Source organism: Leptodactylus fuscus, chromosome 9 (genome assembly GCF_031893055.1).
Source record: "Leptodactylus fuscus isolate aLepFus1 chromosome 9, aLepFus1.hap2, whole genome shotgun sequence".
In the NCBI taxonomy this organism is placed as follows: domain Eukaryota; kingdom Metazoa; phylum Chordata; class Amphibia; order Anura; family Leptodactylidae; genus Leptodactylus; species Leptodactylus fuscus.
The window spans coordinates 52844640-52872080 of record NC_134273.1 but is presented as its reverse complement, the minus strand read 5'-3'; the positions used below and the strand labels follow the sequence as shown (position 1 = coordinate 52872080).

The window sequence follows — 27441 nt, the reverse complement described above, 5'->3', positions numbered from 1 at the left end:
GACCCGATGGCCCTTGAGGTCCCTTCCAACTCTACCATAAGAATAAGAATAGATGGATGAACGCAGAGCTTTCTATAATCTGACACTTACGGCCTTGGTACTCTAGGTTCACACTGTCTATAGTTCACAACACAACCACTAGGTGGCTGAAAATACAAAAATTAGACATGATGTGAGTAGCAGAAAAATATTATATGAACAAAAAAAGCTGGTCACTTCATTTACTCATCTAGATTTACGTTGAGTGAAGCTGAAAAATTACGGAAGGACAAATGTAAATATCCTAAGCATCTAGAAGGTAGTATAAATCGTCTATCAGTAATGTCATCTTTGGGCGCTGGCTGTCTTGGCCACTGTTCAGGTGAGCTGCGTTGGAGGTTCTGCGTATGATAGTAGGCAGGCACCTTCTGGTTGACCAGTAGCAAAGTTTAGGACTGTCTAAGATAATTTGTGTGGCTAAACTTTAGACATGTTTGGTAAATCTGGTCCTTTGCGTTTTTCTTTTCCTCTGATAGTCCTCTAGAGGAATATTCCAATCCTTTCGTCGGAGGGATGTTTCCTAAGATGGTCTGCACTGGTTGTACAGTATCAGAGTTTCTAAGAATATGCCCACTTGACAAGGCACCAAGCTGTTTTTGTTTACTTCCAGGAGGATTAACTGAGCAGTGATATGATGTAGAGTTCTAAGAGAATTCTTATTTTATAGAGAATGCAAATAATATATAATAACATACTGTAGAAGGACATTGGTAAAAGAACAACTATATGTCTTGTAATTTATCGAATCTGATGTTTTAACAATTCTCTTCCCCCACAGGTTGAACATCAATATTCACACAGATTTACAGTAAATGTCCTGAGAGCCACTAATGTTACCAAAGGAACCTTTGGTGATATGCGTAAGTAAGGTTTATGTACTTGTGCCTCCAATAAATACCGCTCCTATCAACATTCACCATGGACACTGCTGCTTGACATAAAGCTCTTATGATTTTTACATTTGTTTTACAGTAGTATGTCTATCTAAACACTTAATCATCATCAATTTTTTTTTTCTTTTTGAACTTTTTTTATCTTTTTATGCAATCGATCCAGACTGCATAAACAAATAAAAAGAAGGATCCAGATAGTTGCGTAACTTGGAAAGGAAGGGCCCAAAGGCGAACATTTGACAGTATTATGCCCCATAGTGGCCCCTGCACAAAGTATTATGCCCCATTGTGGACTGCCCATGAACAATTATACTACTCTGGAATATACCCAGACTCTGGCTCCCCTGGGTATACCGGGGTATAATTTCAGAACCCAGAGTATAATGATTGACAACCCAGGGGAAGATACAAACCTAGAAAACACTGTTACTTACCTCTCCTGGGCTCCTCTCTCCCCGCTGATGTCGGCCATCTTCAATGATGGAAGAAACCTCACTTGAGTTAGATTTGCGTCCTTATGCATCACAACGCAAGCCCAGCTCAAGTGATGTATCTTCAATCATTGAAGATGGCCAACAACAGTGGGGAGTGCGGTACATGTGAGGTCTGTGACGATACTATGTAGGCCTGAAGCGTTCCAGAGCCAGTAGAGGTAAGTAACAGTGCTGTTTATGTTCCTTCACCTCTCCTAGCCCTCCGATCATTATACGTGGGAGAGGGGGGACCCTCAAGTATAATCATGGCAGTGTTTGTGGGGTTCGCAGGCCAGTGACCTTGTTTAATGATCCTGGCTTCTGCTCACAGCCACCTCCGCAAAAGGGGAAGCGCTGGCAGCCGTGAGCACAATCAAGGATTAATATGTAAATAGTTAACTCCATCAGGTAACTGTTTATTAAAAAAAAAATCTGTAGCGGCTACCGCCAGGCCCCCTAATGGCCTGGGCCCTATGGCGGGAGCTACCTCTTATACCCCGGTGTACCTAGGGGATCCAGAGTCAACTTATTAAACTGAGATAGTTGTAACCATTTTTTTTTGCAAATGATGGGGTGTCCATGACCTCCATACTTTTACTTATGTACAAACACTAGTGTAAAGTAAGCCTAAGAATATACAGCTACACTTAATGCACATACAGAAATACTTTGATCTTTATTCTTTTATCTTACAGTTGACACACCTGATCCTTATGTGGAACTTTATATTGCGTTAGCTCCAGATGGCAGAAAGAGAACCAAACATCTAAACAATGACATTAATCCCGTTTGGGACGAGTCTTTTGAATTTATTTTGGATCCAAACCAGGACAATGTTTTGGAGGTATGGAAAATGTTCTGTCTTAACAGATAATTCCACTTTAAAAGGTTGCACATGGCTCAGCTACTCTTGTATGGAACCTGCATGTTTCTGCATGCAACCATTAAACCTCTGAAAGAGTTGGTGTTGGTAGGAGCTGTCAATTCCAGAACTAACTAATGGAAACCCTACCTAGTATATTTTAAAACAGGATCTGGATATTGCATCTGGCACCTGCAGATCTGTTTGTCATATTGAAAATCTGATTCATATTAACTTGGGGGATCAGATATCTTGCAATTTGGTTTGATGAGTCTGTGATTAATTTGTGAGTCTATTGATTTGGGTCTGTTTTATGTTATAATTACCTTGACTCTAGCCTACATGTTATATCTCATTTATCTTATACTGTTTTTGTTATATTTTAAATCGATTTCTTTTCTTCAAGCACAAAGCTAAGTATATAGTCTGTAAAGCTCTGTTCACATTTGGGTTAGTTATTTTCTTATTAAGGGCGTTCCAATGAGAGATGCTCTAAATATTCAGTAGCTGTGTGTCTCTCCTCTGGGACACACAGCTATCTGTAAAACTTGCCGAAAATGTCTTGCATTGCTACTGTTATGTATGATAGTGAGACGTGCTGTATTTAATGGTGTGATATATAACCTCTCTGCACCAATTTCAGCTTTTTTAAACAGCCAGACGTGGCCAAGATGAAAACTAAAATATTATTTTTGTACAAGCCTTTGTATGTGAAAGCATCTATCTCATGCTCACACAAATTCTCTATTTTCAGCTCTGTTTTGTAAAGGTCTGTGCCTATAGTAGAAGATACATGTGTGGGGGTGTAAGCCACCCCCTTTTACAATGTGACTGACTCCCGCTCAGCATAGGATAATGTGCAGTTTTGTTCTGAGCATAAAGTGTCCACTGAACATTTACTTCTCTTTCTAATGTAAATGTGATGACTCTCCTGCTGACTCATGGCCCAACTTTCCTCTTTGGAATTTTCTGGATAGATGCAAGTACAATTATTCCCCCGAAAGCGTAAAACTACATTTCTTCTTTTGGCTGTTTAGCAGGCGGTTCCATTCTCGGGTCCTAAGGTACATCCTTCTCACACTGTGGCCTTATGTACCATGGGCTGGAAAATCTCCCTTTTAAAAGGAACTTTTCACACACTTTTTGGAGATCTCAGTCAGTCCTGTCCAGGATTTGTGTACATCTGTTTTAACTGCCTATCTGCGGTATCTGACGTGTCAGTCTGGGGTTTGAACCCTGGGATTTACACAAAAGGTAGTGAAACGAAAGCACAGTATGAGCATGGAAGAGTGAGACCCAGAAGAGCTGAGTGCTGCCGCTGTACGAGCAGGGACATTGGTTCGTGCTTTCTTTTGTTTAAAACTCCAAATGTTTTTTGAGAAGATGGTTAACTGTGTCCTGTGAAGTGCCTTTAACTGCAGTAAAGTGCCTGGTGAAAACTGTGACCTGCGAGTTGAATGCATGCTTCTTTGTCCTACCCTGTTTCCCCCTTTGGTTGGGCGGACATAACAGGTGGCACGGTGTTTGTGCCAGGACCATAGACATCACTGAGGAGGGTTCCTTTAAATAATCCAGAAGGTAAAGTAGCTAAGTAAGAGGCTTCTACTCTGATGGTCTTAGCCTTTCTGTCTCTTACATGGTCACAAGTGTATTTAGATGATTGACATGTACAATAACAATAAACTTCATGATGAAATGATGGCTCAGTGAAGCCTCTTCCAGTAGTAACAACTGAGTACTATGGGTTCCAGGCACTCTTCATGACATAATCCCTGTAAATAGAAGAGATGATAAATAGAGATGAGTGAACAATAAAATATTCGTTATTCGTTTCAAATAGCCGCTCAATATTCGACTATTTGATCGAATATCGAACCCTATTATAGTCTATGGGGAAAATGCTTCGTTTCAGGAGAACCCACCATTCGACTCAGGAGGATCACCAAGTCCACTATGACACCCCAGGAAATGATGCCAACACCTCTGCAATGCAACTGGGACAGCAGGGGAAGCATGTATGGGGGCATCTAATAAGCCCAAGTCACGGTTTTACCCCACCATCACAGCCTATCAACTACACACTTTCCACACTCAAAAAACCTCTATCAAAGTGGGAAAATACCTGGAAACCTTCTTTCTTACCCAATTGGATGGACAGAAACCCAAATTCAAGCTAAAGAAACATTAACAAGCACCCCTTTAAATCACGTTGCCCATGACAACCACAGATGGAATAGACAATGGGAAATCCAACATTACCCACCCTGAACTGTCATTGTGGATGTGTGTGTGATGTGGTAAGACCTTCCAAAATTCACTTTTTCTGGCCCTTAATGTGAGCCCTTCCAAATTAAGTTAGAGGCCCTTAAGCTGAGCTACCAGCATAGATTGAGGCCCTTGAGGTGACTTCAGCCTCTTACCAGTAGAGTTTTAGGCCCTCAGAGTGAGTAGAGCCTTGCACCATCAGAGTTTTTGGCCCTTGGAGTGAGTAGAGTCTTTAAAAAGCTGTGTTTTTGGCACTTGCAGTGAGTAGAGCCTTGCAGCGGCAGTGTTTTTGGCCCTTGGAGTGAGTTGAGCCTCTAACCAGCAAAGTTTGGGGGAATGAGGGTGGATTGACACTCTAACCAGCAGAGTTGGGGGCAATCAGGGTGGATTGAGACTCTAACCAGCAGAGTTGGGGGGAAATCAGGGTGGATTGAGCCTAGTAGGAACAGAATTGTGCAACGCTGATGGTGCAGGAGGAGGAGGAGGAATTGTAGAGATTGAGCACACACATGAAACTTCATGTCGGGGTGCTTGACACAGGTGGACATGAAAATGATGGGTCTATCTAGTGGCTTTTTAATTTTGATCAGTGTCAGCCGGTCAGCTCTGACAGCCAGCTGCACTTATCCGTAATTATGCCACTGGCTGCGCTAAAGACCCTTTTCGAAAGCACGCTGGCGGCAGGGCAGGAAAGACCTCCAATGCGTACAGCGCAAGTTCCAGCCACAAATCCAACTTGGAGACCCAATAAGTATAGGGCACAGAGGGATCGGAGAGGACAGGGCTGGGGTCGGACAGGTACTCCTGCAACATGCGCCTATACTTCTACCTCCTGGTGACACTAGGCCCCTCAGTGGTGGTAGTTTGGCTAGTGGGTGCCATTAACGTGTCCCAGACCTTGGAGAGTGTGCCCCTGCCGGGTGTGGACCGGATGGAAGTTGTTCACCTGTTGGAGGAACTGTCTTGTGTGCCGCCAACGAGAGTTGATGGAAACATCTCCATCATATTCTGCACCAGTTGCTTGTGGCAATGACTCATGCGACTGGCCCTACCCTCTACCGGAATAAAATTACAAACATTATTTTTATACCGGGGGTCGAGGATTGCAAAAATCCAGTAGTCGTTGCTCTCCAGGATTTTGACAATGCGTTTGTCAGTTGAAAAGCACTCCAACGTGTATTCAGCCATGTGTGCCAGAGTGTTACTTGGCATGACTTGGCTGCCCCCACCGGAATGGTCACTCTCCATTTCCTCCTCCTCCTCCATTTCGCCCCATCTGTGCTGCAGCAATGGGACGCACTGAACTTCCCCGCTAGCCTCCTGTGTGACAATGAGATCTGCCACTTCATCATACTCCTCCTCTTCCTCCCTCAATATACGCTGTGAAGCAGACAGGAGTGTGCCCTGACTATCCTGCTGGGATGGTTCTGCTCCTATGCTCGACTCCTCAGCGTACAATGCGTTATCCCTGATGGCGATGAGGGATTCTCACATCACACACAGGAGCGGGATTGTGACACTCATGAGTGCGTCGTCACAGCTGACCCTCACGGTTGACTCCTCAAAGACACGCAAGATCTCGCATAAATCTGCAATCCATGGCCACTCATGGTGCAGAAACTGCAGGAGCTGACTCTGAGGAACCCTTGGGTTTTGGAGATGGTACTCCATCAAGGGTCTCTGCTGCTCACACACTCTACTCAACATGTGGTATGTCGAGTTCCAGTGTGTGTGGAAGTCGCACATCAGCCGGTGTTCTGGCAGATGGAGACCATTGCTGGAATCTTCGGAGGCTAGCAGCAGCTACTTTAGACTTGCGAAAGTGGGCGCACAAGCGCTGCACTTTCACCAGTAGCTCGGGTAAATTGGGGTACATTTTTAAAAACCGTTGCACCACTAAATTGAACACGTGGGCCAGGCATGGAACGTGTTGGAGGTTGGCAAGCTCCAGAGCCGCTACCAGGTTCCGGCCGTTATCACACACGACCATGCCTGCGCCCAGGTGCAGCGGCGAAAACCATGTTGACGTCTCATCGAGGAGGGCATCCCTCACCTCAGAGGCAGTGTGCTGTCTGTCCCCCAAGTTGATGAGCTTCAGCACGACCTGCTGACCTCTCCTCACGCCAGTGCTGCAGCGTTTCCAGCAGGTAGCTGGGGTCAATTTGATAGCGATGTGGATTCCTGCTATTTTTGGGGAGGACACCCCTAATAAAAGCTGATTGGAACGTATATAGCAAGAAGTAACTGCTGTGGATTCCTGCTATTTTTTGGGGGGACACCCCTAACAAAAGCTGGTTTGCAGGTATATAGCAACAAGTAACTGTTCTGTATCCCTGTTTTCCACCATCCGTGGAAAGCTGGACTCCTCTCCCTGCAGTGTATAGCTCTGAGAAGAGCTGTTATTGTTCTTCAGTTTTTCCCTGCCTATCTGAAGCTAATGCCTATCTAGCCCTCAGCAGATATGTTTCTCTCCCTATCTCTGACCGCAAATCTGGCGAATATGGCGGCAGCCATTCTTATAAATGGGAGGTCACATGTTTTCGGCAGCCAATGGGTTTTTTCAATTTTTTTTCAATGCCTCCATTGTTGTAGTTCCTGTCCCACCTCCCCTGCACAGTTATTGGTGCAAAAAACACGCAAGGGAAGGTGGGAGGGGATACGAATTTTTACTGCGTATGCCGCCTGGTATTCAATTGGGAACGAATACCTCGAACGGACTGATATTCGATCGAATACCTGTTCCATCGAACGGTATTTGCTCATCTCTAATGATAAACCATTTGCACTATTTATTTTCTTAACCTTTTCTTTTACCTTTTCTTCTTTCTTCTCACATGTACATGTTGTGGAAGTTTTGATACATGAAGACCAAATTGTTTCATAGGTGACCTTAATGGATGCCAATTATGTGATGGATGAGACTTTGGGCTCTACAACTTTCAATATCACATCACTGAAGCCTGGAGAGAAAAAGGAAGTTCCCTTCATCTTTAATAAGGTAACAAACATGATATAAAAATGTGCAGGACTTTATCTTCCTTTAAAAATATTAACAGGACGGGGAAAAGCTTCGGTCTTATTTTTAATATTAGAGTGGATAGTGACAGATGCAAATTGAGGCTAGGGTCACACCTGCCCTAGGGTCACACCTGTGGCTGTCTGAGAGTCTGTCTACTAAAACTGTGGCTACCCACTGACCCCATGGACTGAAACCGGCTGAGAGATGAGTCCTCAATCCTCCAATTTTCAGAGGTTACTGTGGCAGAGACTCTGATGCAGATGTGAACCTAGCTGTAGACTGCTCCATAAACGTTTGCATTTATAATGTACATTTTGCTTTTGCATGATCATATGCAAATAGTAACATTGTAATATTAATGATTTGATCATTTTATGTGGTTTATACAGTTCTATCTTCTCTTAGGTTACAACGGTTTTCCTAGGATTCTCACTAGAAGAATGGTATGTACCATGAAATTATATTCATATAATTTTAGAACTTTTTATAGTTATAGTTTATAATTAGTATTATATGTAATTCTAAAATTAATTTCATGTTTTGTCATACAGGCATGCTATCTTTTGAGCAATTTTTTCTTTACCTTTTGCCTTTTCTTAAAGGGGTTTTCTCATCTCAGGGTTTCATCTGCCATTCTGTCTCTTCTCCCCTCCTCTTCCTGGTTTTCAGCCCAGTTCAGCAGTGTGCTCTGTACTTGATTCTAAATTGTGGATTTATATATATAAACATAAGCGGCAATGCTAAAGAAACTGTTCTAGGGCTGAAAAACCTACAGAGAGAGAAAAGAAAATATGTGTGAGCAGGAACAGGGACTCTGCAGGAGGAGACATAATGAGCGCTATTTGGCAAAGAGTGCAATAGCTAAAGCAACGTATTGGGTTAAACACTTCCAACAGTTTATGCCACAAGTGTGAATTTGATCCTGGAGATGGGAATACCCCTTTAAAGGGATTCTACCATTAAAAACCTTTAGAAAGGCTATTCGTCTCTTACCTTTAGATGGGATCTCCGCTGCACCGCTCCTTGGAAATACCGGTTTTTACCGGTATGTAAATTTTCGGGCCCCAGCGCTGAAAATGCGATGAGGGCGTCCCCACTGCTGCTCGAGAACAGGATCCTGCACCGCCTCTATCTTCTGCTAGATCCTCCCCTTCTTTCTTCATCGGCGTCAGCTCTGACACTAGTAGAGCCAACTGCGCATGCGCGGCCATAGTTCCGAGGCCGAAATTGCGCGCATGTGCAGTCGGCTCTACTAGTGTCAGAGTTGACAGAGGTGACGCAGCCGAAGAAAGAAGGGGAGGATCCAGCAGAAGATAGAGGTGGTGCAGGATCCTGTTCTCAAGCAGCAGTGGGGACGCCCTCATCGTATTTTCAGTGCTGGGGCCCGCCCCCATCGCTGTCAGAGAACTAATTTACATACCGTTAAAAACCGGTATTACTAAGGAACAGCGCGGCGGAGATCCCATCTAAAGGTAAGAGACGAATAGCCTTTCTAAAGGCTATTCCGACATGTTATCCACAGAAAAAAGGTCTTTAATGGTAGAATCCCTTTAACTTTTGAGATACAATATCTTCAAAATATTTTCTCACTCGTTTGTACTTTTTTGTTAAACTCAGTAATTTGTAACAGAGTAACATTATAGTTGAAAAAAGGTACAGGTCCATCTTGTCCAACTTGTAATCCTACAGTATTGTATTATATGATAAGAGCACTCAGATGTGTAACTCAAATCGACCATCTGTGGCAATGAATTCTATAGCTTTATTACTCTTAAAGGGATTCTACCACTAAAACACATTTTTTTTTCTAGTTAACACGTCGGAATAGCCTTTAGAAAGGCTATTCGTCTCCTACCTTTGGATGGGCTCTCTGCCGCGCCGTTCGTTCAAAATACCGGTTTGTACCGGTATGCTAATGAGTTCTCTCGCAGCGATGGGGGCGTCCCCCATCGCAGGAGCAGCGATGGGGGCGTCCCCATTGCAGCTCGAAAACCGACCGCAGCGCCGCCTCTATGGTCTTCTGTATCCTCCCCTTGCTTCTTCAGCGTCCTGTCGGAGGCCTGCGCAGTACGCTCTGTTCGGCGAAGATTGCCGAACGTACTGCGCATGCGCGAAATTGCAGTATCCGCACTATGGCTGGAACCGCAATTTCGCGCATGCGCAGTGCGTTCGGCAATCTTCGCCGAACAGAGCGTACTGCGCAGGCCCCCGACAGGACGCTGAAGAAGCAAGGGGAGGATACAGAAGACCATAGAGGCGGCGCTGCGGTCGGTTTTCGAGCTGCAATGGGGACGCCCCCATCGCTGCTCCTGCGATGGGGGACGCCCCCATCGCTGCGAGAGAACTCATTAGCATACTGGTACAAACCGGTATTTTGAACGAACGGCGCGGCGGAGAGCCCATCCAAAGGTAGGAGACGAATAGCCTTTCTAAAGGCTATTCCGACGTGTTAACTAGAAAAAAATGTGTTTTAGTGGTAGAATCCCTTTAAAATAGAGAATCCCCCATCGGTAATGATGGCGAAGAGTTTTCCTCTAGATATAGAGAATGTCCCTTGTTGTCTAGATATCAAGCGTTTCAGTATTAATAACTCCTTCACTCATAATTACCAAACTTGAAAGGACAATTCTTTATGCTTGTAGGCTTCACTACCTTATTCATGCAGGTTTTAAACTTTAAATAACAAAATTGTATTTAATTATTATTATTTTTATTTTGGATACAGTTCGTCCACTGATCTGAGGTTTAGCATGGCTCTGTGCGATCAAGAAAAATTTTTCCGGCAGAAACGAAAACACATAGTTATCAATGGCATAAAGAAACTGTTGGGTCCTGAACAGAGTAAAGATTTGTATACCACTTCAAAAGATGTAGGTTGTCCTAATTGGTCCACTATAGTAATATATATGTAAACTTTCCAAATATGCCAAAAACATACACTCACATTTAAATAAGTGTTTTAACAATGTGTATCGACAAATAAGAGTATACACTTTTTCTCTATTGTTTGGTAGTGTTTATTTTCCTTCTTAGACTGTGCACTAATTTTCTGATTTTAATTTTTTTTAAATTGTAGATTGTGAGCCCCATACCCATATAGGGCTCACAATGTACATTTTTCCTATCAGTACATCTTTGGAGTATGGGAGGAAATCCACACAAACTGGGAGAACATCCAAACTCCTTGCAGATGTTGTTCTTGGCAGGATTTGAACCCAGGACTCCAGCGCTGTAAGACTACAGTGCTAACCACTGAGGCACCATGCTGCCCCTTTCTGATATGAATTTTATTCTAGAAATGTGTATTAAAATAATGTCTTTTTAGCATGAATTTGACTGGTATGCATACAAATTTAGAAAAGTTTAACATGGGTACAAAGAACAGCCACTATATTATGGTTAGCTTTTGTGTAAAGAGGCCACAACACTCTTCTGAGTTCTGGTTGCAGAAGATTGTCATCAATTGAAAATCCAGAATTTTATTTTTATATTTTTTTTTTAATTCTACTTTGATAACCTGCTACTCTGCGATATTCTGTGACAGAAAACCACAAAAGCCATTGAAATCTGTTAAAGAAGTCGAGTTCACACCATAGTATACTTTGTTAGGTTACACTTTATATGACTCTTTAATGCTGTCTGCCGAACTTAGTGTGGGCAGAACCTCAGAGTCTATATCAGGATGGTTAGACGTGGCTACACGTAGTTGATCACGTCAGATATCTTTGTAATGGCATGAGACAGCTTGACCGATAGTAATATCTTGGATTATAAAATAATCCCTTATGAAAACATTTACAAGCCTTCTTTTTATTGCTAGTACAGATCATTCTACTATTTCCTCTTTACTAGGTACCGGTAATTGCAGTTCTTGGCTCTGGAGGCGGATTCCGTGCCATGGTTGGCTTTTCTGGAGTGATGAAAGCTTTATTTGAATCCGGTGTTCTGGACTGTGTTACATATATTGCTGGTTTATCTGGATCAACCTGGTAATGGCTTCTTTTTAGAATATTTTATGGTTCAATATTAATATAATAATAATAATAATCCAGCATAAAAGAAACATTCAGGGGTGGTGTATAATTAAAGAACAGTTTAAAAAAGTTGTACTCTCTTACTCCCAACCCACCATATGTGTGGTGCGACCCCTGTTCTCTCTGATCCTGGGACTGCCCCATTCACTTGCCTTATCAGTCACATGTGCAGTACTGTTGACACATTAGTAGTGACATCACCGATACTGAACTAGTGACTCCTGAGGCCACTGATTGACCATATTGAGCCTAGGCACTTCTGGCCTGGCTGGTAGGGTTGAGCCGATCTTGAAATTTCAGGATCGTTTTTAAAATCCGAGTTCCGATCATTTTCCATTCAATTCCAATCCCAAGTCAATGGGATTTTTTTAATAATCGAAGATCGGATTTTAAAAATGATCCTATTCACTACACAGCATGGAGTGCAAAAATTGTTTAAATTTTTGGACTCCACACTGTGTAGTGATTAAAAAAAATCCTCCCTGGTGTCCGCCTACCTGCACAGACCCCCTGCCTCTCCCAGTTCTTCTAGGTCTGGTCTGGTTTTGGTCTCTCCTTCACAGGCCTTCAGAAAGCCGCCACCCCCCTAGCCTAGTGTTAGAGATGCTAGGAGTAGGCGGGGCTTGTTGTGGCTTAGGACAGTGTGGGCGGGGAGACGTAAGTGATGCACTCACATCTCCCCTCCCAGAACCCACACGCACTCTTCTAAGCCACAAGCGCTGCCTTCTCCCAGCATCTCTCAGCATCTTGGGAGACTGGGGGGAGGGGGGCGCAGGGCGCTCTGAAGGTATGTGAAGGAGAGAGTCCCGGACCAGAAGAGGGCAGCGGCAGTACTTCTGTGCAGGTAAGTTGAGCGAAGTTCGTGAGTAGATACTACTGTACATTGACTTGTCTAGTAGATAGTAGAAGTCAATGTACAGTAGTATCTATCTACTTGCGAACTTGCCTCGTCGTCCTCACAGCAGCACAGCACACAGTGATTTACCGCAGCCTGCCACTCTTCTGCTTCAGCTGAGTATACGGTAAAACAGGGATGAAGCAGGAGAGTGGCAGGCTGCGGTAAATCCATAGGAATGAATGGACGCAGCTGGCATGCAGGGGGTTAAGCGGCCGCATCCATTCATTCCTATGGGTGCTAGGCTTTTCCCACAATGATTAGCCAGTAGCCAAGCATTGTGGGAAATAACCTGCGATCTCGATCCCGCCCAAAATGATCGGGATCGGAATTCCAATCGCGATTGTGAAACTTACTCGATTGCCGATTGGAATCCGAACATTTCCGATCCAGGAACGGAGGCTCACTACCCAAACAGTGTTTTTACAATCTGCTGACACCCCTGGGCTTTCTATTTAATGCTGGAAAACCTGTTTAACAGAATAATTATGTAGTGTGTGTGTGTGTGTGTGTGTATGTGTGTATGTGTGTGTATGTATGTATGTATGTATGTATGTATGTATATATATATATATATATATATATATATATATATATATAATGTTTACACACACGTGTATTTAATGACTTAGACAAAATACTTTTGATGATACAATTACATCTATTGTCATATTACTGTATGTATTATACTGCTTAAACCAGGATGTTTCAGGATCATGTCTTAATGAATTACAACTATTATACTACAAAGTATTTGAACAGTGGCAGAAAAAATGGCTTATTAATACTTTATATATGTCCTAGCTCCAGCCAATCGAATATAAAATCAAAGCAATATGTGGGTGTATTACCAATCCTTTAGCTTGCTAAGACTGTTAGACAAATTTAGCTGAAAATGTACAATTTTGTTCACTTTGAAAAATGTCACATCTAGTCAATGACCAAACTGGTGGCATCCAGTTTTACTTTCTCTTGCTTGTCTCTACTAACGTGTTTATTAACATTTTTTATTTTTGAAAATTTGAAATTTTACAAATGTAATTTCTAAATTACAAAATATGAACAAAAATAATATAAAGATAACAGACTATCTGTAAATGACATCATGTCTCTTTAACATATTGACTAGTATTTTTTTTTAGTAAATTTCAGTAACTGTATACATCTTGAAGCTGCTAAATTGCACTGTTCTTGGTAAGCCAAGAGCTCATTTGCATATTGAATTAAAAGTTGATAACTCAACAACAGAGTCACATTTTTCACTAGGGGAGAACAGAGGTTAGGGTCTCCTGAACATGCTGGCTTCTGTTGACAGATTTTCTTTGTCATTCTTGACATCTTCCACATAGCTTTACTTTATAGCAGAAGCCATCATGTTACATTGGATCTGTCATGTAATGATTCAGATAAGCAACTGACAAATTGTATGTTTGCAAAGGCTTCTGTCAATACCAATTTTTTTGGGGGGGGAAAGGGTAGTGATGTATACTCTGTTTTTACAGTCAGAATTAAAGTAATCCTCAAGAAAACCCTCAACACTTGTTAAGCAGGACCGGTCAGCTCTCCTAACATGATTGTTTTAGTAGATGTTTGCATAAAATAAAATTCTCAAGTCTGTTAATGTGGAAAACTTCTGTGTTATCCCTTCTGGAAATGAATGGCAGCTTGATATTACCATTCCATTATTTAATGGCTACACAGTGTCAGGGCTGCAAAGTGCTAGAATGGGTAGGGATATGCCTATTTCACAGCCTCTAGAAAGTGTTTTTTAGTTATATCTGAAGAAGAAGCTCAGAGGAAAGCTTCGAAACGTCATATTCTGTCATCATTATGAGTTAGCCATTAAAAAAGGTATCACCTACTGAAGACTTGCAAAGTTTTTTTTGTTTTTTATATTTTATTTCACAAGGGGAATGGTAACACCCAGTTGTTACTTTACATTTCCAGAAGGAGTAACAGAAGAGAACAGAACAGCAGTTTGAAGAAGAGACGCTCCAGAATTGTTATTTACAAAGACCCCATATTTTTAGATCAAACATACCCCCCACTTATCATCTGATCTGGATGCCGGAAGCAGTGTACAGGGTATACAGCTGGAAGCAGCTCTGCTCCTGTTCAAGTAAATTAAATCAGACCGGCACCTACATTACAGAGCTGTACACTGGAGGATTGCAGCTTTGCTCCTATTCATTTATAAAGGATCACTGCTACTTCTTCCATATTTCCTGTATAAAGCTTCCAGCTGTAAGATCGCTACACTTCTAGGCCAAGATGTCAGCATTGCTCAAAGTTGCATGTCCCTAAGTTTGGGAGAACTATGACTAGCTGAGATGTAGCAGGAGATGTGCAGAAATGAACATCTGTATGGATGGACCGTCTAATTAGAATAATGCGAGTAATGAGCAGTTCCATAATGCAAGTGAAATTGGACGTCACGTCCCAAGCCTAGGGCGACAGAATATCGTGACATAAACCATTGGAAGCCATTTGCACAATATTAGGCTATGAGGCAGATGTCTAGTTACAGGTGTGCCATTGACCTCACGCCACTGCACCCAAAGCTATTGTGGTGCATAACAAGATGGCAGTGAGTCCCTTTGGTCTGTGAAGAAATGATAGCCAGTGATTGGTCTGGAAACCACTTGGACAAAACCATAAAGAGGCCTTCACTAGGAAACTTCACATGGGCACAACTTTCGGGATTATTGTCTGGGTTGGTGTAATATGGAATCCGGGTTGCTCTAGACTTAATTTCAGGTACACAAACAGCTTCATAGTGTAGTGTACCTGAAGCAGTAGTGTAGCCTACGTGGCTAATTGTGCTACAGTGGCATGTAGAGTCTCAGGACGTGTCTCCCTACAAGCACATCTGGGACTCTATTGGTTGGCAATTTCTTAAGGAGCTACCAAGAACCAATCATTGGCATGCCCAAGTGTATTCAGTATGGTATAACATTCCTCAGACAACCAATAATAATTGATAGCATTGCAAGGTGTGTAAGTACATGTATTCCTGTGTGTGGACCTCATACTCTTTACTGAATAAATGTTTTGTTTCCATTTTTATCATTTGCATATCATTAACATGTCTATCAATCCTGTAATTTCCATAATTCCAAACATATGTTGTTGTTTTTTTATCATGGTGTTACAGTTCCACTGTTGAGGAGCGTGTATATTCTATTACTGCTTGAGAAATACATTTACATATTATAGGATCCTTGATATAGATGTGAACATATTGTTCCTTTGGTGCTTTTGTACTGTTTTTTTTTCCAGAAACCTCATCACTGGTCAAAAGGTTATGGTATTGTATCCTCGCCTTATTTACTGTAACATGAGGCTGTGTTGCAATGAACAAAACTGGAAAGGAAAGATTTTTTAGATTTCTAACATATAGTCCTTTTACGTAGATTCCCTCTGTAAGTTGCGTAAAAATGTTGTGTTACACATGTTTTACACCTTGTCCACCACATTGTATTACAGGTACATGTCAACACTTTACTCTAATCCTGAATTTCCAAGGAAGGGTCCAAAGGAAATCAATAAAGAGCTCATGCACAATGTCAGTTACAGCCCCCTGCTTTTATTAACGCCCCAGAAAATCAAACGCTATGTTGAAGCTTTATGGAAAAAGAAGAGTGCTGGACAGCCTGTGACATTCACTGATGTATTTTCCATGCTTATTGGGGAGACACTTATCCAAGATGTAAGATCTTCCTTTGTTTTTCCTCTCTTTCTGCGTTTCCTATTTAATACCATTGAGATTTTCCTGGAATTTAGCATTCATACTTTCACAAATTACTGTTAACAGATGGAAAGGAATGTTCTGCCTGTGTTGGATCACCATTCACATAGAAACCTGTAACCGTATTGAGGAATGCATAGATATAACCTTATACTTTCCAGGAATTTATCAAAAAATGGCCGGGTGCATCGTGATGTGTCACTGACTTATAACCGTATAGTAATGGTTTTAAGCCTTAATTTTTTTTATTTATTTATTTTAATTCTATGTGCATCTTATGTTGGTGCCAAACTTACAGTTGCCGAATCTGTGACATTTGTCGTCTTACCATAAAAAAAAAAAAAAAAAAAAAAAATGCAAATAAGAAAAATGGGTATGATCTAGAGAGATGCCGTTCTACAGTCCCCTGACTGCCTTTCCTTGTTCTTTCCTCCTTCCTAGAAGTATATTGTACAGGGGATCAAGCAATTCCAGGTTTATATCCCTTGTGGGACGGTTGCTGGGCATTAATGCTGCAGAGCAATGTTAGATGTAATAGAAATTTTGCCCAGTCATTGTGAATGTTTCCTAACTGTATTTAACATATTCCAAATATAGATACATGGCATGTTCAGCAAACAGGAAATGTAATGACAAGTCAAACGTCATTGTAAAGGAAATGTTTTTATGATTGCAAAGGCTATAGTAATAGTAAGTGTGGGGGGGGGGAGAAACTAAAAAAAAAAAAAAAAAAAAAAAAGTAAATGAGTGGTTTCATGCACAGTATTAGTATTTTTTGTTTTGGAACACCACTGTGGTTTTTTGGGCCAAAATTAGACATGGTACTAAAAGGAATGGGAAATGTTCTTTTTTGCACTGGTCGCATAGGATGTTTTTTGAACAGCATTATTTTTTTTTTTTTTTTTTTTTTTTTGAGTTGGTATCCCTCTGCTTTCATGAATGCATTGCAAAGGTTGAAAGCCGCAGTGAAAACCAGTAACATAAATGATGCAGGTTAAAAACCCCAGAAGTCTGGGGCATTATCATACAGGCCCAAAGCCTTATGGTAGCAGTAGCAGGCTATTACCACTACCACAGGCTTTGGGCCTATATGGTAATATCCCAGACCATGTGACATCTGGGATATTACCATATAGGCCAGAAGCCGGGCAGGATTAAAATCTGATCCCGGAGAGGTGAGTAAAACTGTTTATTTTCTCTCACCATCCCTGGGGCTCCGATTATTATACTTGGGGGTCTCAAAAGACCCCCGAGTATAATAATAGCGGCAGTGGGATCGCGGCTGGGGCTCGGGCCTACTCACTGCTGGCCTCCGTGGCCTATAGTATAAGGTGACGCGGGGGTCGGCAGTGAGCAGGCCCAGGGACAAACAAACATTAAGTTCTCATACTTACCGACCTCGCGCTGCTGCTCATCTTCTCCCGCGGCTGCTCCTGCGTCTCAGCGTAGGGCTCGTGATGACGCCGTCTGTGCTGAGACGCAGTAAGACGTCATCAACATACGCCGGGTGCGGGCCTGAGCTAATGTGGCCACGTCACCCAGCGTGTGTTGTAGCCGGGGGAGGGGGCTGTGACTGGAGCGGAGGTCCGCTACAGTGAGTCAATACGGTCGAGTCAATTACCGTATTGACTCCAGTGGTAATTTCACTGGTCCGCAGTAAAAGACATCTGTGGGAGGCTGCTAGAACAGTGCTGCTGCCGATAGGTGGTCGGTGAGGCAGCGCTGTCTCCAGGGCTGCCTTAAGATGTTTCCAAGGCAGAGAAGATGCTCTGGAGACATCTTGGGGCAGTCCTGGAGGCAGCGCTGCCTCAACATTCACCTATCACTGCTCCAGCGGCCTCCCACAGAGGTCTTTCACTGCGGACCAGTCATGTGACATTTTCAATTACCGTATTGACACGAGTATAAGCCGAGGCACACTTTTTCAGCACAAAAACTGTGCTGAAAATCTCGGCTTATACTCGAGTATATACAGTATCTCTGCCGCATAGTTCTTGGGTTAAAAAAGCACCAGGGAAGGTGGGAGGGGCAGTAAAAATTAGATTTTTTTTTTTACACCAAGAACTATGTGGGCGAGGTATTCGATCAAATATACTCGCTCATCTCTACTTATAATATTTGAACAATTTTTAATTACCGTATTTTTCGGACTATAAGACGCACTTTTTTTCCCCCCAAATTTGGGGGGAAAAGAAGGGTGCGTCTTATAGTCTGAATGTGGCGCCTGGCATCCGCTGTAATAGAGAGGCGGAAGCCGGCAAGTGATAGACGCCATTACAGGTGCCGGGGCCTGCAACATCGCTGCGCTCCTCTGCCCTGCATGAAGCCAGCAGCGGGAGGAGTGATGCTGCTATTCCGCTCCTCCGTCCTCCCGCCGCTGGCTTCATGCAGGGCAGGGCAGCGATGTCTCAGGCCCCGGCATCTATCCCTCCCCGGCATCCGCCTCTCTAGTACAGCGGATGCCGGGTCAGTATCAGCGGCCCCTTCTCCCCCGGGGCCGGTCCCCACCGGCCCTGTACCTGTAAAGTTGCAGGCCGGCTCCTGCGCGGCGATATCGCAGGAGCCGACCTGTTCGGGTGACAGCCGGGAGCCTAATTAGGCTCCCAGGCCTGTCACTGCTATATATTAGTATTGCGGCTGGGTCTATGACCAGCCGTAATACTAATACACAGAATGTCCCATAGACGGCAATACAGTTGTATTGCCGTCTATGGGACTTGCAATCAAGTGACCGCAGGTTCAAGCCCCGGGGGGGGGGGGGGATAAAATAGTAAAAAAAAAAAAAAAAAGCTTTAAAAATATATAATAAAAATATGAAATAAATAAAAGTTCTAAATCACCTCCTGTCCCTAGAATATATATATAAAAGTAGAAAATCATATATCATAAACCACCGGTTTTTTTTTTCAATAAAAGGTGATCTAAGAAATAGATATTCCCCAAAATGGTATAACTAAAAAGTACTTCTGGACCCGCAAAAAAAAACACTCTATGCATCCTCGTACAGCTGCAGGGTCACCTGTCAATGTGGCCTTGCAGCTGTTGCAAAACTACAACTCCCATACATTAAATATTTTACCAGTTTTTGCTTCAAAATTTTTTTCCCCTATTTTCCTCCTCTAAAACCTGCGTGCGTCTTATAGTCCGAAAAATACGGTAGTTGTAAAATAGAAAGGTCATCTATTTCCTCTTATATGAAGATCAAGAAAAATGTTTGTGTTTCTCTTAACATAACAGTTAAAATCTAAATTTCAATTTTATGGACAGATATGAAGGGTAAATCATTTTATTGGGGTTATCAGGTTTCTAGAATTGATGATTGATGGCGCACCCTTAGATACCATGAGCCGTGCTGCCATAGAAACTGTAGCGGCGAGTGTAGTTATTGTAGTCCCGTAGATTTCAATGTAAGCATTTCCAAGGGCCATGCTGTCTTGATACAGGTGATCTGCAGGGATGTCCCAGTTGAGAGTATGCCTCCCATAAAACCATTTTCACAGATCATCGATTTTATAGTCTCAGTGAAGAACATCTTTGGAAAGAACCGACCACCGTGAAAATGCAGCCTAATCTACTGGCATCATGATTAATATTATTGTTGTGGAGTTGTTTGTTTATTTATTTATTTTTTAAATTTAAGATTACGCCAATCCTGTGATATACTGCTCATTGTGGGTTTAGGAGTCCAGTGGGTGTAGTGAATGAATGAATGCATGAATGCTTTTGTTACATGAGCATGGGGATTTGCTCATGTCAGTTGCTGATTAGAACCTCCCACTGGACTCCTAAGGCCTGAATAAAGAGGGATTTCAATCAATACAGTATAATGTGTACTGATTTATTTCTACAATGGCTTTGTATATCAACCTACTTAGCTCCTCCTGCTCCATAGTATGAAGTGACAGGTTCCTTGTACGCTACAGGTACAAGTATATGAATTATTCATACATTTTGTTTAAATGCTATGAAACAAAAGTTAAACATTTCTGGGCAGTTCTTATGCATACACACTGAGGCATTACATCTCTAAAGGGCCATTAGGGGAACAAGAAGAGGAAGTTAAAGCATGTTAAAGTACAGTATGAATAACTCTTTGTTTCCAAGTGAATCACACGGTTAATGATTCATAACCGTTAGAACAATAGCAGTGAATGGGCTGATACTCAACCAAAGCTCCAGGCATTGGCAAAATAGGCAGGGAGATAAACATGGAGTATTAACCTGGAACTGAGCTAAATGGTGTAAATATATTTAATATATATTTAGCCTTGCAACACTGGAGTCCTAGGATTGAATCCAACAAAGAGCAACATTTGTAAGGCGTTTGTATACTCTCCTCATGTTTGCCTGGGTTTCCTTCCCATACTCCAAAGACATATAGGGGACTGATAGGAGAACTTCCACTAAGAGCCCTATGTGGGACAGTGATTGGCAATGTCTGTTAAGTGCTGCAGAATATGTCAGCACTAAACAAATAAGGCAAATAAATACATAAGTAAACTTGGGCAAATCTCAAATAACCCTCATGTGAAATACAGTGAATACAAGACACAGTGAATTTGACATCTTTATTAAAAACGATGCTTCATTTGCACTAAATTGTCACTGCATTTATATCCTTTTGCCATATGTGGTAGAAATAGCAATGAGGATTTTACATCAGCTATATCCATCCATAAACCTAAAACTTCACGGAGACTCCTTATAAAAGGGATGAAATCCCAGGGAGCAAATCTGGGAAAACCCTGGGCCGACTGGAAGATATACCAGTATCTATATGTCATTTTACTTGCGACCTGGGCGTATTCTGTGCCACATCTCAAAAAGGAGACCATCATACAGTTTGCCCCTGTCACTATGGTGTAACTTCTTAGAATTTCTGTTGCTCACTCCACATGTCTTACTTCTGGCTGCAGACTCTCAAGTGTTGTCAAGTATGTTGTAGACCCTGATTCACCAGATGCCAACGGACTATCGGGCTATACTTTTGTGTTATAGTGTGGAATAGCATTTTGCCAAAAGTTTACATGCAGTACGAGGTTTTGAGTTTTTCTGTTTTCAGGTTTTTTGGGGTTTTTTTTGTTTTTTTTGGGTGATGTGTCTCAGGCATCCATTTGGGGAGGGGGGGGGGGGTAAATGCTCTTCACCCTGCTCTTCCACTGACTCTTGTCTGTATTTCAGGTGACTATTTTGTAATTATTATTTTTTCCTAATAACAGAGAATGAGCAGCAAGTTGAGTAACATGAAAGAAAAAATAGGTGATGGTCAGTGTCCAATGCCATTATTTACTTGTCTTCATGTCAAGCCAGATGTGTCAGAGCTTATGTTTGCTGGTAAGTTTTCTTGATTATAATATTACTGGCATATGCAAACCCCATTTGTAGGAGATGTGTACATAAGGGGTCTCAAACAGGGGTCTCCTTGCTTCTGCCAGCTAGATAGGCGGAAGCAAGGAGAATAGAACCCACGACCTGGTTCTGGAGCTTTGAGATTATAGGCCATAAACCTGCAGCCTACAAGCACTGGGCAGCTTCAGTGTATGTACTTACCTCTCCTCTCCCTGGCTGGTGCCACCTGCTCTATTCCCCTGTTTTGGGTGCACTGCTATGATGTATGTGCGAACGAAGCAGCGGAAAAGTGAACAACCTGGAGAAGTGAGGTAAATACTGGGTCTACTGCTGAGGGTGACATTACAATGTGTGGGGCCATTCTGGGGAGACATTAAAGTGTATGGGACCACTCAGGATGAATATTAAACTATACAGGGCCACTACTTGGGTTATATAACAATACATTTGTTTTGTATAGAAACTGAAAGGCATGCAGACTTTCAACTTCAAATGTTTTCATGCCTGGCCAAGTTTCGGACCACTGCCGTGCATGATAAAATTAAGCGTATTGTTATGTCGCTGAGAAGAGAATAATGTTGGTTGTGGATACAGCAGTATTTCTACCCTATGATTATTTGACAGTGGAGACTATTCATGCTGACTTATTTGTTAATGCTTAGATGCAAATCTTTAATACAACCATAGTGAGTCATTGTCATATTAGACTTTGGCTATATACTGCAGGCAGTTGTATCTGCGATGACTGATAATAGCTAACCATATACTATCTCAGATTAACCCTTTCTGTGAGTGGGTTTTGCATCTCTGGTGGTTAGGACAATTTTTACACTTTTGAAATTTATAAATAAAGTTTAAATTACAAAACAAAAATAAAGTATACTAACCTAAAGTGCACTAAGTGGGCACCTTGTTGAAATGCCACTCAGCACTTTATATCTACAAGTATCTTCATACATTCTGGTGCAGGATAATGTTGTTAGTGGCTAAATGTGACTCAAGCAGAGCATGGCCTTTATAAAGATGCTATTGAATAATTGCTATACACAGCCAATTACAGATAGTTGTGTTGTTTTTTTTTGTTTTTTTTTATTTTGCAATTTATAATTTGCAAGAAAAATACATACTCAAGCAGACCCTTATGCAAACAAAAAGAATAATCCAATCCAAAAAAACCCCTCTAAGATGTGAGTTTACACATATTATAAGTATCTGTGCATTAAATAAACTCCAAAACTCCAGGAATGTTCTGACCAATTTTTGCATACAAATTGAATTTGGAATTTTATATAAATGTTGCCTTCTTTAACTTGAATCTGATGAAACTCATGCGTTCTTGACTACTGAAAGTGTGCCTGTAGTTTGTTTACTTTTTGTATAGGCAATTGTGTGTGTACATGATGACTGAAAACTTTCTGGGGAACCTGTCAAGTTTTTTTTTTTTTTTTTTTTTTTTTCTGCCATAAACTGGCCCCATCATGTATAGGATCAAGTAGTTCCCTTTCCGCTAGTGTCCTTCTGTAATCTTTCTATTGCTGGAAAGTGAAGTTATACATATTTGAAAGCATTAAAAGTTCTATGAAAACTACCTAACTAGTTATGGTGGACGGGGTAAAGTTTCCCACTGTGTGGAAGTGCACTGTGGAGCATATAATGGTGTATGGGGGCCACTGTGGAACATATAATGCTGTGTGGGGTCCCGTAACTGTCACTATCAAGAATTTGCTGTAGGGATGTGTAGGGGTCCCTAGGACAAAAGTTTGCACTGGGATCCACAAGACTTTAGTTGCGCCACTGGGTAGGATGCCCACTGAACTTGGCAGTGTTCATAGCAGTTACTGCATCATAGTCAGTTATGATGTAGTGACCCCCTGAAGAGTCCAATAGCTACAGTAATGATCTGATAATGTTATGTTACATGAGTGACGAGAACATAATACTGTAGTACATCTTAAAGATGGGTTAGGCTCAGGAGCTGTGCCAATGCCAACAGGAAAGGATGTCAGTTGTAACACACATCATCACAAGTATTAAATAAATGTAAAAAAATAACTGTTTTACTTTTTTTTTTTTTTTTTTGCAGAATAATAAAATAGCCACTATAAATAAATAAGAGAACTCAACAGAATTTAGCTGTTTTTGATCACATTGCCTGCAAAAAATGAACACGTATAACCCCAAAAAAATGACATATGTACCCAAAAAAACAAGCCCTCACACAGCTCCTCAAATATGGTGCCATTAAAACATTATTATTGGCAAATAAGTTATTTTATTGTGTTAAAATAGGTCACCATAAAAATCCAATATAAATTTGATATCACTTTTAATCGTACTGATTGGCAAAATAAAGGTAGCATGTTATTTATGATGCCCAATGCACCATGCATTTTTTTTTTTTTTACTGCAATGCCAAACTATTGCAGTTTTTATTTTTTATTTTTGTAGATTATGAGCCCAATATGGGGATCACAATGTACATTTATTTTCCTATCAGTATATCTTTGTAGAATGGGAGGAAATCCAAGCAAACACTGGGAGAACATACAAACTCCTTGCAGATGTTGTTCCTGACGAGATTCGAACCCAGGACTCCAGTGCTGCCAGGTTGCAGTGCTAACCACTGAGCCACCGTGTTGCCCCAACCATGAAAAATTTTGAACAGAAAAAAAAATGGCAAAATTGACACCCCACAAAGAAAGAGTTAATAAAATTTGATCTGAAGCTAAATGTTTCCTACAATGATGCAACAGAAAAGTACAACTTGTTGCATAAAAAAAAAAGCAATGCTTTCTGGGCCGTGTTATACCATGTTTGTGTCACCCATCTTTTATTGTTATTGTAGAAATTTTTACTAAACACTATGGTGGGGAAAAAATTTTTTAAAAAGTACCCACATTCCAGAGTATAAACTCTTGTAAATTTGTGTATTTTTTTTAAATTAAAAATTACACCTTAAATCAAAATTTCATGAAGATGTTTAGTGCCATTTTGATCTGATGCTGTCTACTTTTTAGGAAATTTTTTTTACATTGTAATTTGAGTTTTATTTGTATACCTCAAATGTTTGAAAACTGTCCTAATGCAAAATGTCCAAAAAGTACAGGCATCAAAATGGTTAAAGGTTATGAGGAGCTTCTGCAAGTGTTGCATCTTCTTCGGTGTTTTGCATGGGTCCGTCTGCAAGCCATTGACTTAGCAGTGGTGCTGCAGCATGTTACAGCCCTTGTCTTGTTTACATGAATGGGACAAAACTGCAATACCCTTCACCACCGCTACTAAGAAAATTCAGGGCTTGTTCACACGGGGAAAGAGGGGGCGGATCAAAATCTGTCCCCTCACATTCTTTTTTTTTTTTTTCTGCTAGTGTTTTTTTTTTTGTGCTAGCAGAAAAAAGAAGCGATATCGCCTTTCTTCAGGCGGATTCCGCCTCAGGAAAACAATAAAAGTCAATGGGAGGCAGAAAAACCTCTAGTGTTTTTTTGGCGCGTTTTTGGCAAAAACAGCATCATAAAACGCCAGGCCTTTTTTTCCAGGTCCAATCACTGTGCTGGAGGAAAAAACCTGAAACAAAAAACACTCCAAAAACTGTCTCATGTCAAAAAATGCTCTAAAAAAGCTTCCTAATTACTGACGTGGATTTTTTTCCTGGGTCAAATTCCTCCACCACCCTAACACGTGTGAACTAGCCCTTATTGTACAGAATGGCCCCCTAGTGGCAGGAAAAGTTACCCTTTACAAAGTTATTCAATCTAGCTTTACAGTATAAGCTCCAGATGATTTCAGTGCACCTATCTTTTTACAATAATTTCTGCTTTTAGACCTAACAATCTTCCGGCATACCTATTGTAGCAAATGACGTACTTGCTTTGCTAAGTTTAGACAAGTGGAATCTGTTAAATTGTCTTGCTTTGCCACCCTGTCACTGGCCCTGTTTACGTATTAAAGCTTTTGAAGAACTTCCATTAAAAATCTATTATCCCATAAATGTCTCTTTGGAATCTGACCTAGGCCATTAGTCCTTGACTGCGTTTACTTGGACTTCATTCACTCTAAGACGTAAGCAGGAAACCGATCATAATTATAATGTAGGAGTTGTTGAATAATTTCTGAAAACCTTTTAGTTCTGACGTATTAAGCAAATGATTGCAAATCTAGGAGTATGTAGCCTAGTAAGTGTCTGACTAAACGCCCAATAAAAAGTAGCTATATACTGTGACTGGTTATAAATTCATTTGCTTGCTCCTTGTAGAAGTTCTGCTGACTATATCTACGCAACTCTTGCACCACAAGTGTGATTTCTAATAATGTTTAGTATATTACAGTATATTACATGATGTACCTGGTGTTGGATTGATATTAATATATACAGTATACAACTATATGTATATTCCCAAACACTATCTAATCCTACACAAATAAGTAGATATGGAAGGGTTATTTAAAGGTCCACTTATATGGAACCCAATGAACTCTATTAATTAAATGGGGTCTGTTAGTTTCCATTATGTGATGGATCTGTCACAGTTTGAGCATTATTTAGGTATTTCTTAGGCTTAATTTTTTTTTTTTTTTTTGTTCATGCAAAATTATAGCACAAAATCAAATGAAAACCTTCAGCCAAAAATAAAGCAAACATTAGAACCATACCTAAAACTTATGTGTGTAGATCTCTATTGTTGTGTATATAGCTTTTAAATCTTTTAAAACAAGGTTCAAGCCACCAATTTTTTTTTTTTAATTTTTTTTAAATGCAGGAAAACCTATATTTGTACAATGACGTGTCATAGAGTTCTTATAACTTACGGTACATGATATGAAATTTCTGTTCACTCACTTTTCAAAGAGCCCTTTGAAATGCTAGTGATGCCAGGTCCCATGTTATCTGTGCACTTACACATCTACAGTTTGGGAGACGCGCCATTTTGCTTTCCTCTGTAGCGTGCAGAAAGATGAGAGGCTCCAGTAGACATTAAGGAGATTATATTACAATACTGTTACTGCAACCATTACAGATTCTGTCTTCTTCCCTTGCAGATTGGGTGGAATTTACCCCTTATGAGATAGGAATGGCAAAGTACGGCACATTCATGTCCCCAGAGCTTTTTGGGAGCAAGTTTTATATGGGTACTGTAATAAAGAAATATGATGAATATCCACTGCATTTTTTAATGGGTAAGTAAAGCATAATAATAATAATGTTAGTATAATTTAGGATAATGATATATTACATGTAAATTTACAATACAAATATATAAATTAAACTACATGATAGTGATGTACAAAAAGTGGCCTCCTCATCAACTTCTCCCACAATAGATGTCATATTTACCGGCCTAAAGTTTTAGACCAGTTTTAAAATATTGCCATTGCATTTGCCAATAGAGAAGAATGCATGTATTGGATATGCCTATATCTTACCTTCCTCCACCACTACACTCAGCTTTTTGACAGTGCACATTTTCAGTGATGGTGATGGTTGCCAGTAATTCTCTCAATCTAGAGATTTGCTGCCATTGTCTTTTACACATTCTTTTTCTACATAATTCTTTTATGTTATGTTACTGCCTTCTTGCTTTAAAATATTAAATGCTTTCTATTTATGGATCATATTGCACTTACCATTTTTTTAGTTAGCCACACTGCTTTTTTTTGTTACTGTTTCCAACATGTTTATTCCCATAAGATTTTATATATTTTTTTACATCTTGTATTTAGGATGTTTTGGAAAATGTCCTATTTAGCTTGTGTTTTCTCTTAGCAGGTGAATATTTGGCTTTTCTGAAGTTTTATGGATTTATTTTTTGCCAACACTGTACTAAACCTCTCATTAAAATACACACAAAAAACTCATTACATTGTGA

General features: G+C 40.9%; 1 protein-coding gene across 1 annotated transcript in view; it reads left to right on the top strand.

Moving 5' to 3' along the window:
• PLA2G4A (phospholipase A2 group IVA) overlaps nucleotides 1-27441 on the top strand; it is a 73187-nt gene that overhangs the window by 20303 nt on the left and 25443 nt on the right. The window contains exons 3-11 of the mRNA XM_075286696.1: nucleotides 818-899; nucleotides 2101-2249; nucleotides 7417-7530; nucleotides 7957-7994; nucleotides 10277-10421; nucleotides 11404-11540; nucleotides 15967-16189; nucleotides 21448-21562; nucleotides 26615-26752. Coding sequence (XP_075142797.1) covers nucleotides 818-899; nucleotides 2101-2249; nucleotides 7417-7530; nucleotides 7957-7994; nucleotides 10277-10421; nucleotides 11404-11540; nucleotides 15967-16189; nucleotides 21448-21562; nucleotides 26615-26752 — 1141 coding nt within the window. The remainder of the gene's footprint in view (nucleotides 1-817; nucleotides 900-2100; nucleotides 2250-7416; nucleotides 7531-7956; nucleotides 7995-10276; nucleotides 10422-11403; nucleotides 11541-15966; nucleotides 16190-21447; nucleotides 21563-26614; nucleotides 26753-27441) is intronic.